The sequence below is a fragment of the Tinamus guttatus genome, unplaced genomic scaffold (assembly GCF_059628265.1).
Source record: "Tinamus guttatus ecotype Peru unplaced genomic scaffold, ASM5962826v1 Tinamus_guttatus_pri_ptg000291l, whole genome shotgun sequence".
NCBI lineage: Eukaryota > Metazoa > Chordata > Aves > Tinamiformes > Tinamidae > Tinamus > Tinamus guttatus.
In genome coordinates this window covers 1,032,113-1,047,614 of record NW_028288825.1, presented here as the reverse complement: position 1 = coordinate 1,047,614, position 15,502 = coordinate 1,032,113, and the positions used below count along the sequence as shown (strand labels likewise).

At 54.9% G+C, this 15,502-nt stretch overlaps 1 protein-coding gene across 1 annotated transcript in view; it reads left to right on the top strand.

Annotated features, from left to right (window-relative positions):
• The window catches only part of RNF216 (ring finger protein 216), a 77,790-nt gene extending 67,820 nt beyond the window's left edge, over positions 1-9,970 (top strand). The window contains exons 16-18 of the mRNA XM_088527736.1: positions 1,683-1,905; positions 9,106-9,175; positions 9,648-9,970. Of these exons, the coding sequence (XP_088383862.1) occupies positions 1,683-1,905; positions 9,106-9,175; positions 9,648-9,967 (613 nt within the window). The 3' untranslated portion in view covers positions 9,968-9,970. The remainder of the gene's footprint in view (positions 1-1,682; positions 1,906-9,105; positions 9,176-9,647) is intronic.
• Positions 9,971-15,502: the final 5,532 nt, after the last annotated feature.

Here is a 15,502-nt window from a genome sequence, read left to right as displayed (position 1 = left end):
GTTCAGCCGTGGATCTGCATGTCTAGTGCAGTGAAATGGGACCTGCCTGTGTTGCCTGATCCGTTCTGCTCTGATTTAAAGTCTATGTGCTACGAGCAGAGGTTGGAAAGCTCTACCACTGGGACTGGATGAGTGCTACTTGCTCATCCCACAGCCCATAATTTAAAACAAAACATTTTTGCACTCCTGATATGGCTTCTTTCTGTGCCACTCCTTTCCCCATAGAAAAAGGAGGTGAGAGGGAGGAGGAGGAAGTACCATGGCCCTAATAAAGAGAAAAAAAAAAACAGTTTGAAAACCTTTAGCAGAATGTTACTGTAGGTGGATGAGTTTTACTGCATGATACAATAAAAACTTCCTTTTGAAGCCCTGCATAGGGAAAGGGAAGCACAGCTGGAGTTCAGGCCAAACTTCCTGCCTTGCTCAGAGTTTCCAAAAAAAAAAAAAAAAAAGGAAAAGAAGCCCTGTATCAGCAGCATCCTGTGGAGCAGAGGAGGGAAGAGCAGCTGCAGCTCAGAGCAGAGTCAATCTCAAGTTGACTTTTCTCCTCTCCATTCCTAGCATGTAACCAAGCAGCTGGATGCAGACCATGCCAGCTATAACGGCATGGAAGTTTTGTGTAGCTGCAGGTCAGCCTGGGTTTCTACCTCTAGCTGCCTTTTTATTTTTTTTCCCTGCCTTATTATTCACTCCTCCTTTGGCTCTGCTGCTAGATCGGTTTGTGGAGCTGCACTGGTTGCTGCTGTGATCCTCCTTAAAATACTTCCCTATCTGCTCCCATCCATATGCTGGGATTGCAGGCCTGCTAAAGCAGCTGGGTGGAGATGCTGGCTAGGAAGGAAGATCATTCCCCACTGTCAGGTCAGCCCAGCCAAAGGACTTTATTCCCTCAGTCCAAATGCAGTTCCCTTACTCTTCTGTCATCAAGTTTCTGAGCTCCTTCGTTGTGAATTAAATTGTAACACGATCTCCCGTGGTCAGAAAATTGGCCCTCAGGATGACAACTTATACTCTTAAGTCTTTTATTTAAATGGCCGTGGCTTTGCTCCATTTCTGGGCCAAAATGATGTTGCTGTGAGCTGAGCTCTTGCACTGGAGCGTGCTCTTGAGAGAGAGGAAAAGCCCAGTCTCTATGGGAAAGATATGATTATTTTTCACTTACTGATTTAAATTTAACAACAAAAAATAATAGAGCATTGCGGCTGACTTGGAGAAGAAAAAAAAAAAAAACATGGTCGTGGCAACTTGGTAACCAAAGCAACAGCCAAACATAAAATTAACTAGCAGATGACAGCAAACAGTTGGCTTTTCCTGAACTTTATCTCCTAGACCGTATTTCTCCACAGCCAAGTCAAGCATCCACGTGGCCTTTGGCCCTTTGACTTTTGGGTTAAATTCCTTCCAAACCAGAGCCTGGGCCTGCTGTGTTTTGGCTCGCATGGAAACCAGAATTGAGTTTGTAGAATGCAGTCAGTGATTGACTTTCTTTCACTTAATTTGTTCTTGGGTTGTCTTGGGTTGACTCCAAGTGGAGTGGAGCCCAGACCTCCTTGGAACAACGTTGGACTGGAAAGGGGTGCGCTGGGGAAAGGGGGGTTAAAGCACCGTGTAAGAGTGCATTTACCGTGGCCTGGCAAAGACAAACACTTCTTCTAATTCTCATCCCTCCTCTTGTGTTGCAGAGAAGAAAAAATGACAGCCGCCCGCATTAGAAAATGCCACAAGTGTGGGACGGGCCTCATTAAATCGGAGGGCTGCAACCGCATGTCGTGCCGCTGCGGTGCCCAGATGTGCTACCTCTGCCGAGCTGCCATCAACGGCTACGACCACTTCTGCCAGCACCCGCGCTCGCCCGGGGCGCCCTGCCAGGACTGCGCCAAGTGCTCGCTCTGGACGGACCCCACGGTAAGGAATTAGGGATTTTCTGAATGGCTCGCCCTGCTTTCCGGCACTCTTCCGTGCCAGCGCGCTGGAATACGTGCTGCCCACCAAAGGAAAGCTGTTTGTTTTAGGCTGCACAAGTGTTTTGTCTACCAGGACGGCTAAAACGCATTGGAAACCCGTTCCATCAGGGTCACATCTGACTGCAGATGGCAAGGAACTGATGTTCCTTTGCAAATAGTCCCTGTTGGATGTGGTCTCTGGTTGGAAGTGCTTCGTGTGCTGCTCCGGGGTGTGGAGCTTGTGAAAAGAGCTAGCAGGGAGCGTGTGCTAGCAGCAGGCTTTGGGATTCCTGGTATTTGTTCCTAGTTTTGCAGCTGAGTGCTGTACGGTCTGGCTTTGCATGTGAGGGCAAGAGGAGTCGTGTCTTTGTGGTGCCCAATAACTCTTGGTTTTTTTCTGCTCGTCTGACATTGAAGGGTGCAGAGTGAGCAGAGACAGAGCCCCTGAGAAAAATGCCTGCAAGTCAAAGGTCCAAAGCCCCCAGCACAAAGTTATGTTGGTGCTCACAGCTGGTGTCAGCATTTGCAAAGAGCTGAAATGCAGAGAGGGTTGTAAGGGAGGCCGTAGTAAGTAACTTAATACTTAGAGCTGTAAAACAGCTCGGAGCTGTGATGAGCGTGGGATAACCCAGTGCAGTATCTCTGCAGAGGTCTTCAATCCCAGGAAGGAGCAAGGGTTGAATTTCCTGACTGCAGCAATGTAGAGCAATGTGAATGTGAGTCTGCCTTCCCGGGGCTTGCCTGAGCTTCGTTTGCTTCCCAACGTTCCTTTGTCTAGGGCAAGTGGAGCTTGCCAGGCTGCTACCGGCACGTCTTTCTGCAGGGAATGTGCACAGTCCTTTGCTTACATAAAGAAAAAAAAAATCCACTCTAAATCTCTCCTTTCTACCCGGAGGCTCCTGGGGATTTCCCAGCGGTATCCTAACTAGTGTAAACGTTCAGATTCTGTTTGCTTTCTTTTATTCCCAAATTATTCTATCACGGAGAAGGGTTAAACTAAACAGCCACCTGCTTCTAGACATTCCTGCAGTCCCGCTTTTCAGAGCCCTGGTTATGCCGGCCCCGGCGTCCCCTTCCACTCGTCCCCTTGTCCCTCAGGCCGCGATCCGACGTTCGGCAGCGCAAGAGTCTTTTGTCCCCGTCGCGCTGCTCTTTGGGTTCCCTAATGGCATTTGTGCCGAGCCAGAGAAAACATGAGGCCTCTCAAAAAGCTCATGCTGTATTTTAAAAATAAATAAATAAACAACACAAAGAGTGCACTGTCACCAGGCCCTCTCCTGCTCTCTAATTAACCAATGCTGCGGCAAAGAAAAATTCCCCACTGTCAGCAGCGAGCTGGCACCGCTGCAAGGTTTGGAGGACGGAGCCTTGGTGGGCTGAGGAGTTGAGGTTGGGTGACTGTCCTGCCCGCAGGGCAAAGAATAACACGAAGCTCCAAGTGGAGAACAGTGTGGGTGCAAGGATGGGATCGTGACCGTTCCTAACCTGGTTAATCCGCACCCCAGCGCGGGGCGGCTTGAATCTTGACATGGGATAGAGAGGAACAAAGGGCCGTTGTGCCAGAAACACCGTGTGCTTGGCCAGGAAAGGTGCCCACCCAGCTGCCTGCTGCCCTCAGGCCCCGCTGGCCCCGGTCCTGTGTTTCTCTCGACACCTGTTTCCTCCTTGCTCGAACTCCCCGTTCTGTTGGCGGCAGCAGCAGGGCAGTGCTGCGCGGTACGGGACGAGCCTCGATGGGAGGCGGATTTGCAGGTCTGGAAAGCAGAGGGGGAAGACGGGATCGTCTCCATCTGGGCCGTTTTCAGCCCATCTCTTAGGAGCTTCCACTCATCTCCATGCATTAAGCTCGGTGCAAAACCGGCGAGGGCCAACGTGGCACCAAACCGTGGGGTTTTATAGGGTGACAGGGCATTTTTGCTCTGGCTTCTGACGAATTTATGTCTAATCTCAGCTGGACGCCCCCTTCGAGCAGGCCTGCAGCATGGTCACCCTGCCTTGTCTGTTCTTATTTTGTGGGTGTAGATGTTAGCTTCCTGTCAGGCCTGGATAATCCTGCGCCTTCCTTAAGAATCCGGCTGGGTCGTCCTCTCTGCTGCTTAAGGCAGAATTCGGTTCCCTTTAAAACAGGGCACCTTTGTTCTTCTCCAAATGTGTAAAACTTTCTGCGAGTCTGCAGTGATTCTTGAGGATGTACAAGCAGATCTATTCATTAGCCCGGGTTAAAAACAAGTTAAAGGCAGTCTTGTAGGAACTGCAGCATCTGCTGGTCTTTGTCTCAGATGATCTTGAGGGAATAAAGCAGACACTTCAAAATTGCCCAAAATAAAGGTTAGTTAAAAATCAGAATCTTGTCCCTGTGCTGTGATCAGGCTTTTTTTAATTAAAAAGCACTGGTGCAGTGTTTGCAGCGTGGGGCAAGCAGGCAGCGATCGCTGTGTGTTCCCGCTTCTCCCTGGGTGCCCTGCAGCTCTCCAGGAGGTGAACGCGTGTCCAGAGCTCCGGATATTCCCGCCGCGCGCTCGGCAGCCGGGATAGCTTGGGCGGGTTATTCCGTAGGCTGATGTAATCCGGCAACGCGGTGCAGGGCTGCGAACGGCCTCTGCAAACCCGGGCCTCAAGGGCTGAGCCTCCTCTGGCGTCCGAACCCCCGTGACGAACCCCGGGCCCATCCGTGTCCCCCGGCCGCTTTGTGCCAGTCCCGGGATGCAGCTCCTCTAATGCATTTCCATTGCTCTGGTAAACCAGCTTATGCTATCACGTGTGTTATTATTTCTGCTTTAATACTCCTCTTCAGTCTATCGACAATACTGTAGAGCAGCCTTCGCTTTTGGCTTTAGAGACTGGTATTTTTGCAGAATCTTTTACAAGCTTAAAACGCTCCCAGACAGCCATCAGAGCAGGAAACTGGCCATTAAAAGGTGTTTGCAAATATCTGTCTTCCCAGCACCGTGAATTGAAGATGTTGATTCAATTGCATTCAAATGCATTCAGGGAATGCACGAAGTGCCCGACACCGACTTCAGCGTGCAGAGGGAGGGGAAGCTCCCCCCTGGATCTGGTTTCTTTGTGCCGTGCTCTTAATCGTAAGCACATGGCGAATTCCCGCTCCTCACCGAAGCCAGCGCTAGGGAAACGTCTGCTAAAATGCCTCGGAACCTCTGGAGCCCCTGAGCATCCTGCGTCCCGCGCTGCCCCTGTCACCACATCCCTGCGGATGCCCCATCCGCGCGTTCCCCGCGGCTCTCATCCTGCTCCCTGGCTCTCCTCATTCCTGAAACTGGGAATGATTTGGACCAAACCCCCTCTGCCCACTGCTGCAAGTCTGCGTCGTGCAAATCCTTTCCAGTTGATTAGGAACGGCTGTGGCCGCACGTGTGGCTGGGGAAGAAAAATGAGCAGTAAAAATCCGGGAAGGGGGAGGCGGCGGCAGCAAGAGCCCTTGTCCAGAACAGCTGCCGTGTCCCTTGTTCCCCCTATTCCAGGAGGCCGGCAGCCCTTCTCCTGCAACACTTAATTATTAAGGAAGATGCCAAGAAGCCTAATAGATAAAATGAGAGCTTTGGGAAGCTTTATTGATGGCTTTTTGTCCTATGCAGCCGAGGTTTTAGTTGAGGGCGTTATCTTGGAGCAACTCGTCGAGCTCCCTGTTCTCCCGCTGCTCCCTTTGCCCCTTCCCAGGGGCTGCCCGCCACTCTCTGTGAGCAGGGCTGGGATTTGCCTGCTGTTGGCTGCAGGAAAAGGTGCCCGGGCCGCTTAGCAACGAGCCGGGCTCTTTATTGAATCCATTCACGGAGCGCGAGCCGAGGAGGAGCCGCCCGCCGCCTCCGATTGGCTCCGCGCTCTCCGCATTCCCTGAATTCAATGGGAGATGGCTGAAAGGAGGAGAAAAAAAAAAGAAGAAAAAAAAAAAAAAGACCACCACCCTTCTGGACCCCGAGATGTAACCAGATCCTTTGGCAATCCTTGGATCGCAAGGGAAGAGCAGTCGGCTAAGGGCCATTCCGTGTCCTAGCCATTCCCGGGGGCACGTGCGTCTCGACTCCCGGGATTCGGGGTGGGGCTGCAGAGAGCATCTCGCTGTCCCCCTGGGGGCAAACACGGTCCCCTATTGCTGCTTAAAAAGCAGACTTGAGTAATCCTGTTCCTCCATGCTGAGCCTGCGGATACGGAATGAACCCATCTCCTGTGCGTTCCGCGCGGGGCCCCCTCCCCGCGATGCTGCGGGAAGGACCTCGATGCCACCTCGCCCTGTGCTGTCCCTTGTAGGAAGGGGACCAGGTCACCTCCTCGTGCTGGGGTGGGCAGTCTGGCCAGGGCCAAGCCCCCGGGGTATGAAAGGGTTTGAGGGTTGCTTTTTCCCTTTTTTTTTTTCCATAGACAGGCAGCTGGCAGGAAGATGTCCGCTCGCTTGACAGGAGAGATCCCTTCAATCCACGCAGCCTGTGGACAAGCCATTAAAATTGCAACCTGACCCCTCACTAAAGGACTTGAACCCCCTCAGGAAAGGGGACACGGAGGCTTTCCAGGCTCTTCTGCGGCTTCTGCTCCGAGTGACATTAGGTGGTTTCTTACCACAACCGCGAGCCACAGTGACACCAGTGAGAGCTGCAGTTCTGGTGCAGCTGCTTTGCCTGCAGAAGGCTCTAACCGTTATCCCTCTCTGTGTCTTCTCATCACTTTGGGCTCAGAAAACAATCTTTGCTTCTCAAAATACTACGTTTTCATTGCAAAAATATCACGGTTGTACCTGGGGAACCTTTGCAGCACTGAGACTTATTTTGTAAATCTGACCCATAGCAGTGTAATATGGAAGAGACAGAACTTGTGGCATCAGCCTTTGCTCATGAATAATGTCCTAAAATTATCCTCCGATTTGCCTGTATCACCAGCTTTTTTATTCCAGCTAGATGTGGATCTCTCCTGAGTCCTGCAGGTATTGAACTGTGTTGGTGACTCGCCAAATGTAAGGCCAGGCTTTGATTTGTGCACAGGACAGTATAATTTCATTTTTATGTTAAGACAGACATCAAGTTGAGAGCTGCAGAGATTGAAGTCAGGGCACCCCTGGGGCTGTTTTATTGCTTAAAAAAATACAATAATAATACATGCAAGTGCATTTTTTTCCTACTGAGTGGAAATAATGCAGGAGAGGTGGCTATTTCTGTTCTCCCTCTCAACTATCTTGAACAAAATACGGCTGGAGGGGGGGACTGGGAAGCTTTGGGGCCACCCATGGCGAGCGCTGCTGGAGAGCAGGGGGCTGCGGGGTGTTTGGTTGCTGCCTTGTTCTCCAGCCAGGGAAACCAGCAACGTGATACCAGGAGGGTAATTAGAAATGCCGCACGGGCTCCGAAGAGCTGTTCCTGAGCGCTTTTCATGGAGATAGATAGGCTGTAATTAACAGTCCGTGGAAGCAGGCTGCGTGGGGAGGGAGAAAAGCACGTGCTGGAAAGTCTTAATTTTAACCGTTGACTCGAAGAATAATCAAAGAGGGGGAAGTATTGGGTTTGAGGGCTTTCTGCAGATTAAGATAACTTTGGTCTCCCAGGGAAACCTTATCTGCTGGGGGAGGAGGGGGCGTCTCCGCAGGCTTCCCGGGCTGCCTGCTAGACATGTGCAAGGCCGGGAGATGGGAAGTGGGAAGCTGGCTAGACTTAGTCATGTCAGCGAAGCCGCGCGCACGGAGCGCGTTGCACAAGCGAGTCCCAGAGCACTCCGCGAAACAGGGGATATTTTCCACATTGAGAGCGTTCGGGAAGAAATTTATGGGTTTTGGCAATCCGTGGAAAGGGGATGAATAAAACCAAGGCAGAGGCTTGCGCGCTCGTAGGGCTTGGAATTTCCCTCCGTTCCCCTCTCGGCGCTTGCAAAGGAGCTGCTCGACGCAGACCCAGGGCTCTTCCGTACGCAGGTGAGCGCGCGCGCTCGCTGCTCGTGCGGGTGTTGAGTGTCACCGAGCGGCTCCTGTTCCCGGCCTCTGTTCCCAGCTCGCATCCAGAGACGCTGTCCAGGAGGCTTTTTCCACTTGCAGACAGCGCCAGGTCGGGTTTCATCCCGATGGACGCCGAGCAGCAAATGCAGCCCCACCAAGACCAGAAGGTCCCCTTGCCATCCGTGCGTTTGTGGCCAACAAAAGCAGCTGGCACGGGCAGGGAGTTGTGGCTTTAGTGACTCGGTGCAATTTGTGTTACCCCGTTAGCTGTCGCGTGCGCTGCAGCAAGGAAACTTATTTCCACAGCCATTCTTGGGAGCAGGTGATGTGGAAACGCAACTCGGAGCAATTCCCTGGCTTCCTGCCAAGACTAGAATGACTTTTTCTGTGAATTCTGAGACCTGTGAATGGTTGGTGTCCAGGACCATCTTTTTAGGGATGCATTTCCAGCTCAGGACTTGCCTTGGACTTCCAAGGCTGTCTTTGTCCATCCTGCTCTCTTGATCTCGTAAAAGGTGGTGTAAATGCAAGCTCTGGAGATGCCTCCAGCCACCTGAGATGACCTGTGTTATTTGGTCCCAGCTTGGGTTGAAGGAAAATGCAGAAAATGAGGGGCTGGAGGATGCCTTCGGGTCCTGGCTTGCCCTTGAGTTCTCTTTGCACAGCAGGTTTGAATATTTTTAGTATTCTAGATGGACATTAAAAGAAACATTGGGATTTATGTCCTCCTCAAAGCTTAGATAAGATCTAAATGGCCTCGTTACAGCACCGTTTAGCTACTAGAGCCAGGATTTAAGTTGTGTTAATTCCAGCTGTTGGGCCAAAACCTCTCGAAGTGCTAGCACAGTGTAAATATTTAATAGACTATTGCCATTTAAAAGATTAACAGCTCTCCAGCAGCTCTTTGGCTGGGTGGAGCTGGGTTGCTGTTCTCTGGTTTCTATCAAGTCAATGAATTTTAGCACTGATCTCCTGGAAAGCTGATCTAAGCCTCTTAGCCGTGCAGTGTGCTTGGCTCTGTGCAAGTTACTTTTGCTGCAGCCCCTCATTGTAGTCTTGCCTTTTTACTAAATATTGGTGAATCCCAAATGAGAAATGTTTGGCCCAATTCATTTTCAGGGGAGGGCGCAAGGGGTGGGCAAACACAGGCTGAAAATGCAGCAGCAGGGTTAAGAGAGCAGAAACTGGCAGAAATTACCCCACTGACTTTGTATCCACCTTTAATCGTAGGAAGATGATGAGAAGATAATCCAAGAGATTCAGAAAGAGGCTGAAGAGGAGCAAAGGAAGAAGAACGGAGGTAAGTCCCGATCTTTACCTGGGATTAGAGAACAGCTCAAGACGACGGGGGAGCAGAGGGTGCCCGGCTCGTGGAGCATCTCTGCTTCCCCGTTGCCTCCTTCCCCAGGCCTGGCTGCTTGCTCGAGGCCATCCCCATGGTGTTGGGGATGAGCAGGCCTGGGTCTCCTCTCCACATGCCATGGAAGCCCTGTGCTTTGTGGTGGGGTGCCAGGGCATTCAGGGGGCACCTGCACCCCTAGAGAAGCAGGTTTTTTCTCCCCGTTTGTGCTGCTGAAAGTAGCCAGCCTGGCCCCTGCCCTGGGCTGGAGGAGGAAAGAGCAGCAAAGTCCAGGGTGTGAGGGGCAGGTTGAGATGCTGCACGGCGTGTGCTGGAGGAGGAGATGGTGCCTCCAGCAAGCTTAGGACCACGGGCCAAGCCTGGAGAGTTTTACCTGTGGGACGACTGTTTCTTTGCTTTCCTCCCTCTGCAGAGAACAGCTTCAAGCGCATTGGCCCTCCTGTGGATAAGCCCCTGGAGAAGATCCAGAGAGTGGAAGTCATCCCCAGGCCTGTTCCTCAGAACCTCCATCAGCCCCGAATGCCTCCTTACCCCTTCGTGCACCCTCCCTTCGCGCTCCCTCCTGTCCGTCCCATGTACAACAACATTCCCCTCAACATCGGCCCCATCCCTGCTCCCTACGTGCCCCCCTTGCCCAACATGAGGGTGAACTACGATTTTCCCCAGATCAACGTTCAGCTGGAGCACAACTTGCCCATGCACTTTGGCCCTCAGCCGCGGCACCGGTTCTGACCCAGTTCCGGCAGCGCTCGGCGCCGCTGCGGGGCGAAGCCACCCTGTGCTCCCAGCCCTCTTCCCGCTTCGGACGCTCCCGTTATCCATCTGCAAGGAGGACGGCTCCGTCTCACACGCACTCTGGGCTCTGGCTTCCCTGGACCTTTGCAGCCCGGATTTCCAACCTGTGCTGCAGCAGGGCTTGGGGTGCTTTTCCAAGAGGCTCTTCCTGTGTTGGGCATCCAGAGGTTTTGGGTTGACAGAGCCTGTCCAGCCGGCAGCGCTGGCGAGCACGGGGATGCGGATGTTCCTCCGAGACTGCAGGGCTTTCCCCAAATCTTGCTTTCCTGTCACCTAGAGCAGCTGCTGCGTGGTCAAGGCCCTTGGGCAAGGGAGACCTGGCATCTGAGTGAGACCTTTGGGAACAAAATGCCAGGACTTGGCTGCCCGGGAAGCAGCATGAGGCTGAGGTTCAGAGATGTGATAATTTAATGTTTTGCAGTGACCCTGTTGCCATTCCCCAGCAAGAAAGAAGTGTTGAAACATCTAGATTTAGCACATTTGACATCTTATTGCCCTGCCAGGGGAGGCATGAGCTGCACAAGTACCTTGTTTCCAGGTCGTGCTCGGATCGGTGTAGGAGGCCCAGAGCCATGTTCTGTCTCAGGGCTTTCAGAAGTAGCAGAAGACTCAGGCACCTTAAATCTGGGGAACCAAAATGCATTTTTTCCCCAAGATGGGTGCCTCTCGACTTCCAAAACGTGGCCTTAGGTTCGTTCTGATCTGGGCATCCCCGATCCCGGCGTGTTTCTGCCCGGAGTCCTCAAAGCGGTGATAGAAGCGTCACCAAAACAGCATCGCGGCGCCGTGGCCGCGTGTGCCGGGGCACCGGCGCGGTGACGGCCCGGGCGGTTGTGCACGTGGGAACCTTCCTGCAGTTAGAATTGCTGCAGCCGAGCAGGCGGCTGCCGTCTCGGGCCCTAGGGAGCCGGCTGCTTCCGCTGCTTTTAATAACTTCAGAAAAGGTGTATTTTGGTTTCGTTGGCTTCCAGAGGCTGCGTTAAAAGGCAAACGTAAGTGTCGCTGGGCTTAGGAAGTGAGGATTTAGGGAAAAACTTCCTCGTAAGAAGCAGGGGGTGGAATTGCTGCCTGAGCTCGCAGGAAGCGCCGGCCTGGGAGAGGAGCAGTCCTGCGAGGCCCTTTCCGCGCCGTTTCCGTGCCGCCCGTTCCAGCCCCTTCGGAAGAGAAGGGCCCGGAGGGAGCAGCCTCCTGCCGGATGCGTTTTCGGCGGAGCAGCGTTTGCCCCGCTCGTCCCCGCCGAGCAGCCCAGCGCGTCCCCTGCGTTTCCCTGGGCACGGACACCCAGGGCTGATGGTTTCATTTGTGTTTCGGGTCAAACTCCCTGTCCCGGGACTTGTGTCAAGGCACCGCGGCCACCGGGCACGAGGCAGGTGATGGACCCAGGCGGCCCTGTCCCGCGGGCAGGGGACAGGCTGGGCTGTCCCCAAGGGAGAGGACACGCGGGGCAGCCAGCGGAGCCTCCCCTTCCATTCCCTCTTTTCTCTAGCATTAATAACCAGGTGGTTATTCACTTGCTGCTATTTTTTTCCCCCTTTTAATTTATTTCTGGAAGCAGTCCAGAGTCTGTAGCAGCTTCTCGCTTGCTGCTCAGCTGGGGTTGAGCCGGGTTTGGATCCCGCCCGGCACCGGCGGCTGCCTGGGGTGGCCGGGAGCAGGAGGGTCACGTTTTGGCCGGGAGCAGGGCAGGGATCGTGGCCGGAGCTGTGGTCGGAGGAGGAGAGCCCTGTCCTCAAACAGCACGTGGGGAAAGCGCCCTCGTAGCGGGAGCCCTTGGAGAGGCCGCGTTGGGCCGGTGCCGCCGGAGCCCGCGTGGAAGAGCCGCGTCCTGCAGGGACGGGCGGCTCCGTTGGACCCGCTCAGCCCGTCCGTGTGTCCGTCTGTGCACGCAGAGCTCGGGGAGCTGGGCCTTGGCGAGGGACGGAGCGGCAGGTAGAGCCGTCGGGGATGCGGGGCCTTTGCCGAAGGCGGCTCCGGGTGCAGCCCCTCCGGACGAGCGGAGCTTTCCCGCGGATCCCTGGCAAAGCGCTAGTTTGGCTGGCGCGGGGGCTGCCCAAGGCCCCGCGGTGCCTCGTGCCAGGGAAACGCTCCAAACCGTCGCGTTGTCCAAAGCTTTGGCTAAAACCAGCCCCGCGGCCGGGGAGAGCCCGGCGGCTCCTTCCTGCAGACACATGGGGCTCAGAGGGGTTCGTGTCCATGTTTAAAGAAACCCAATGGGGAAAAACCTGCGTTTGGGCTCAGCCTGCCCTGCCCGGCCCTGCAGCCCTTCCTGGAGCCCCTGCAACGGAGACGGGAGGTCGTGGCTCTCCCAGCAGGTACTTGATGTGGTTTAATTGCAGTGTCCCGTTTTACTTGCCTTAAAGGTGGAGAGAGAAACTTAGTATTTGCACTTAGCAAAGCATTATATTAAAAGAAACCCTGTAAAGATGTGCATGTTCTGCAACTTTGTATAACAATAGCTGAAAATAAATAGGTGGTTTATTAAAAAAAAAATATTTTTCTTTACCTTCTGGTAGTAAGCCGTTCTAATATTCTGTGTGTAAAAAGCTCCTTGTATTATATTGTAATTTGGATTTTTTTGTAAATAAATTTGTGCACTCTGGCTTTCACCTCCGCGTGTCGGCTGCTGCGGGGACGACGATGACGGGCGGCAGCCGCTGCGGTGGCTTCGCCAGGGCTCAGCCCCAGCGCCTGGAAACCGTAAGAGCTGCAAGGCAAAAACATTTGACCCTCCTGTAAAAGCTTAATGTGTTCCAAATGCTTTTGAGGAAAAACTGAGTGGAACATAAAATGGTTTCCAGTTGCTCCTTTAAATGGAAACCAGGGCTGCAGAGGTAGGAATTTTTTTATTTCCAAGGAGGGGGAAGGGATGTGGGACTTTCCTTTTTGTGGGACTGATGATAAATACAGGCTCTGGGTCTTAGAAAAGGAGGGAAATGGATCCTTGGACCTTAAAGGAGGGAAATGGGTCTTGGCAGCGTGGGGGTTGCAGAGATGGGTGCAGGGCAGGGCTGCTCCAGCTCCTCTCGGTCCCAAAAGCTGAACCAGCAGCCGTTGGTTTTTCCTTGTTTTTTTTTCCCCGGACTCCATCTGGGTGCCTGGATGTGGCTGCTGGCCCCAGCGGCTCCTGCCCTAGAACTGGAACCAGGAGCAAAAGCAGCAGCGGGAGGGACGAGGGGAGGCGGCGGCAGCCCCTGCGCTGCCCCTGCTCCCACGTTTGCTGCATCCGTGGGACAGGGAGCAGGTTTGGAGCCTGGGATGTCACAGGCAGCTGCTCCCTGGTGAAAGGAGAGTTAAATCACGGCCCTTTCCCTAGGCTGGGAGTCCTGGGGTTGGGGAGAGCGGGTAAAGTGGCCCCAGATGGAAACCCCGCAGGGTCCTGATTGCCCCCCAGGTGCCTCCTATTGCCGATCAGGGAGGAGCAGGAGCAAGAGCAGGAAGAATGGAAGAACAAGGAGCAGGAGGAAGAACAAGGAGCAGGAGGCAGGAGGAATTGTGAAGAACAAGGAGCAGGAGGCAGGTGAGGGAAGGATGGCGGGAGCAGCCGGCCTTTGCCTGGGGTCACCCTGCACCGTCCTGCGTCCCCAGAGCCAACCTGGCTGCGTCGCAGCCGCACGACCCCCTGGTCACTCAGTGCCCCGAGCGGCTCCAGCAGCGTCGAGCAGCGGTGCCGGGTGCTCACGGGGCAGCCCCTGCACCGCGTGGTTGGATCCGGCCGTGTGGTTGGATCCGGCCACGTGGTTGGATTCGGGTACAAGTGGTTCCCTAACAAGCCAGTTCCCCGTTGAGGCTTCATGTCGCGTGCTGAGGTCTGAGCCCACACGAGGCAGCAATGAACCTGCTGCTGCCCTCCCCAATGCACCGGAATTGTCACCTGAAGTCCCCAGAGCCACCCCAGGTCGCAGGTGCCACCCAGGTGCCCCGTGCGGCCGTGCTCCCAACGAGGGCTGACAAAGCACACGGGAAGCGCTCGTATCCGAATGCAGGTTTTTATTCATCTTTCTCCATTTGAAGCTATTTTTTAAGTTATACAAATGGCACTTACAAAAAAAAATATATAAAAAAAAAGAAACCCAAAACTTAAGAGTGAGATGTTTCCAGAGAGTCACGACACCCGATAAAAGAGGAGACAGGAGGAATTCTCGACCTAACGTGACGCGGAGGGAGCCGGAGCGGGATGGCGCGGGTGGAAGCGCGAGGAGGGGCCGAGGCAGCGGAGCCGCGGGGTTTCACCAAGGCGCCCGTCCCTTCGGGAATCGCCTCCGCGCCGGAGCGCCCGGAGCCGAGGCCGATGTTGTGAGCGGGGGGACCCGTGCGAGTCGCGGCCGTGCCCCGGGGGTAGCACCGTCCCCGCGGCGGCGTTAAGGCTTAGGAGCCCCCGCGGGGGTCGAGGGGGAAGCCCCGGGTGCCGCGGGGAGCGAACGTCCCCGCGCCGGGAAGGCCCCGAGGGATAAAGTGCCTTTCCACGCCCTGGAGAAGGCGCCAGCAGCGCCCGGCGTCTCACGCGACCCATCACACACAACAGCGGGGAACACAGCGCCATGGGGAGCACGGAGAAAGCGAGGACTAACAAAAATACTGTTTTGGTCATTTCTTTCTTTTCTGCTTCCAGTACGGATGAGATGATGATGCTGAAGCAGCCGCCCCGTCCCGGGCGGCCGAGCCCTGTGGGAGCAAAGGGCAACGCGGTGCCAGGTGCTCCGCGACCGCCGTTCCAGTAGGTTTTGAGAGGAAGAGGAAAAGGGGGGGAGAAAAAAAGCACTGAGCAAACACCACTGTGCAAAGTTTTGCTACGAAGTTTTCTATCCTGTAAACCGAAATCTGCAGTTTTTGCTTCCAGGTGCTGCCCAGGGGAGGTTTGGGCTGCCGGCCCCGCGTGCGCTGCCCGCGGCCGCCCCAGGCGGCTCCGCTCCCTTGGGGTGGATGAGCCCTGGGGACAGGGGCCACCACGTCGGGCTCTACCGGGACCCCTGGACGGGGTCTGAGATGCTCCGGCAGCAGCAGGACGCGCGGATGGGGCAGAGGGACGAGATGGCTCAAAAGGAGCGTGGGGCTCCTGGAGATGAATGAGACACCGGCTGGCCCTATGAATAGGATGGTGCCAGCGTGTGCCAGCCCCATCCTGGGGACACCTTGATATGTGGGGTCACCTCGGTGGGGACGGGAAGATCTGCAAAGCCAAGAGGGGTGAGGGGCTGCCTTCCCCGGGCAGCAGGAGCGGGTCGGGGAGGCCGGGTCTCGCATCCCGAGACGCTCGACGCTTGGCGGCCGAGAAGTGACCACGTTCCCTTTTGCAATACAGGGGAGGGGGAAAAACACTACGCAGCGACGCTCGGGAAGGAGGCAGGGGACAGACCCCTCTACAAACCTACAGGCTGCACCGCGTGCTCCGCGTCAGCGTTTCCAGTTCTCAGTGAGCTCGGGGGGACCCACCTGCAGCAGCGCTGGCTCCGCGGCAGGAGGGAAGGACAAGCC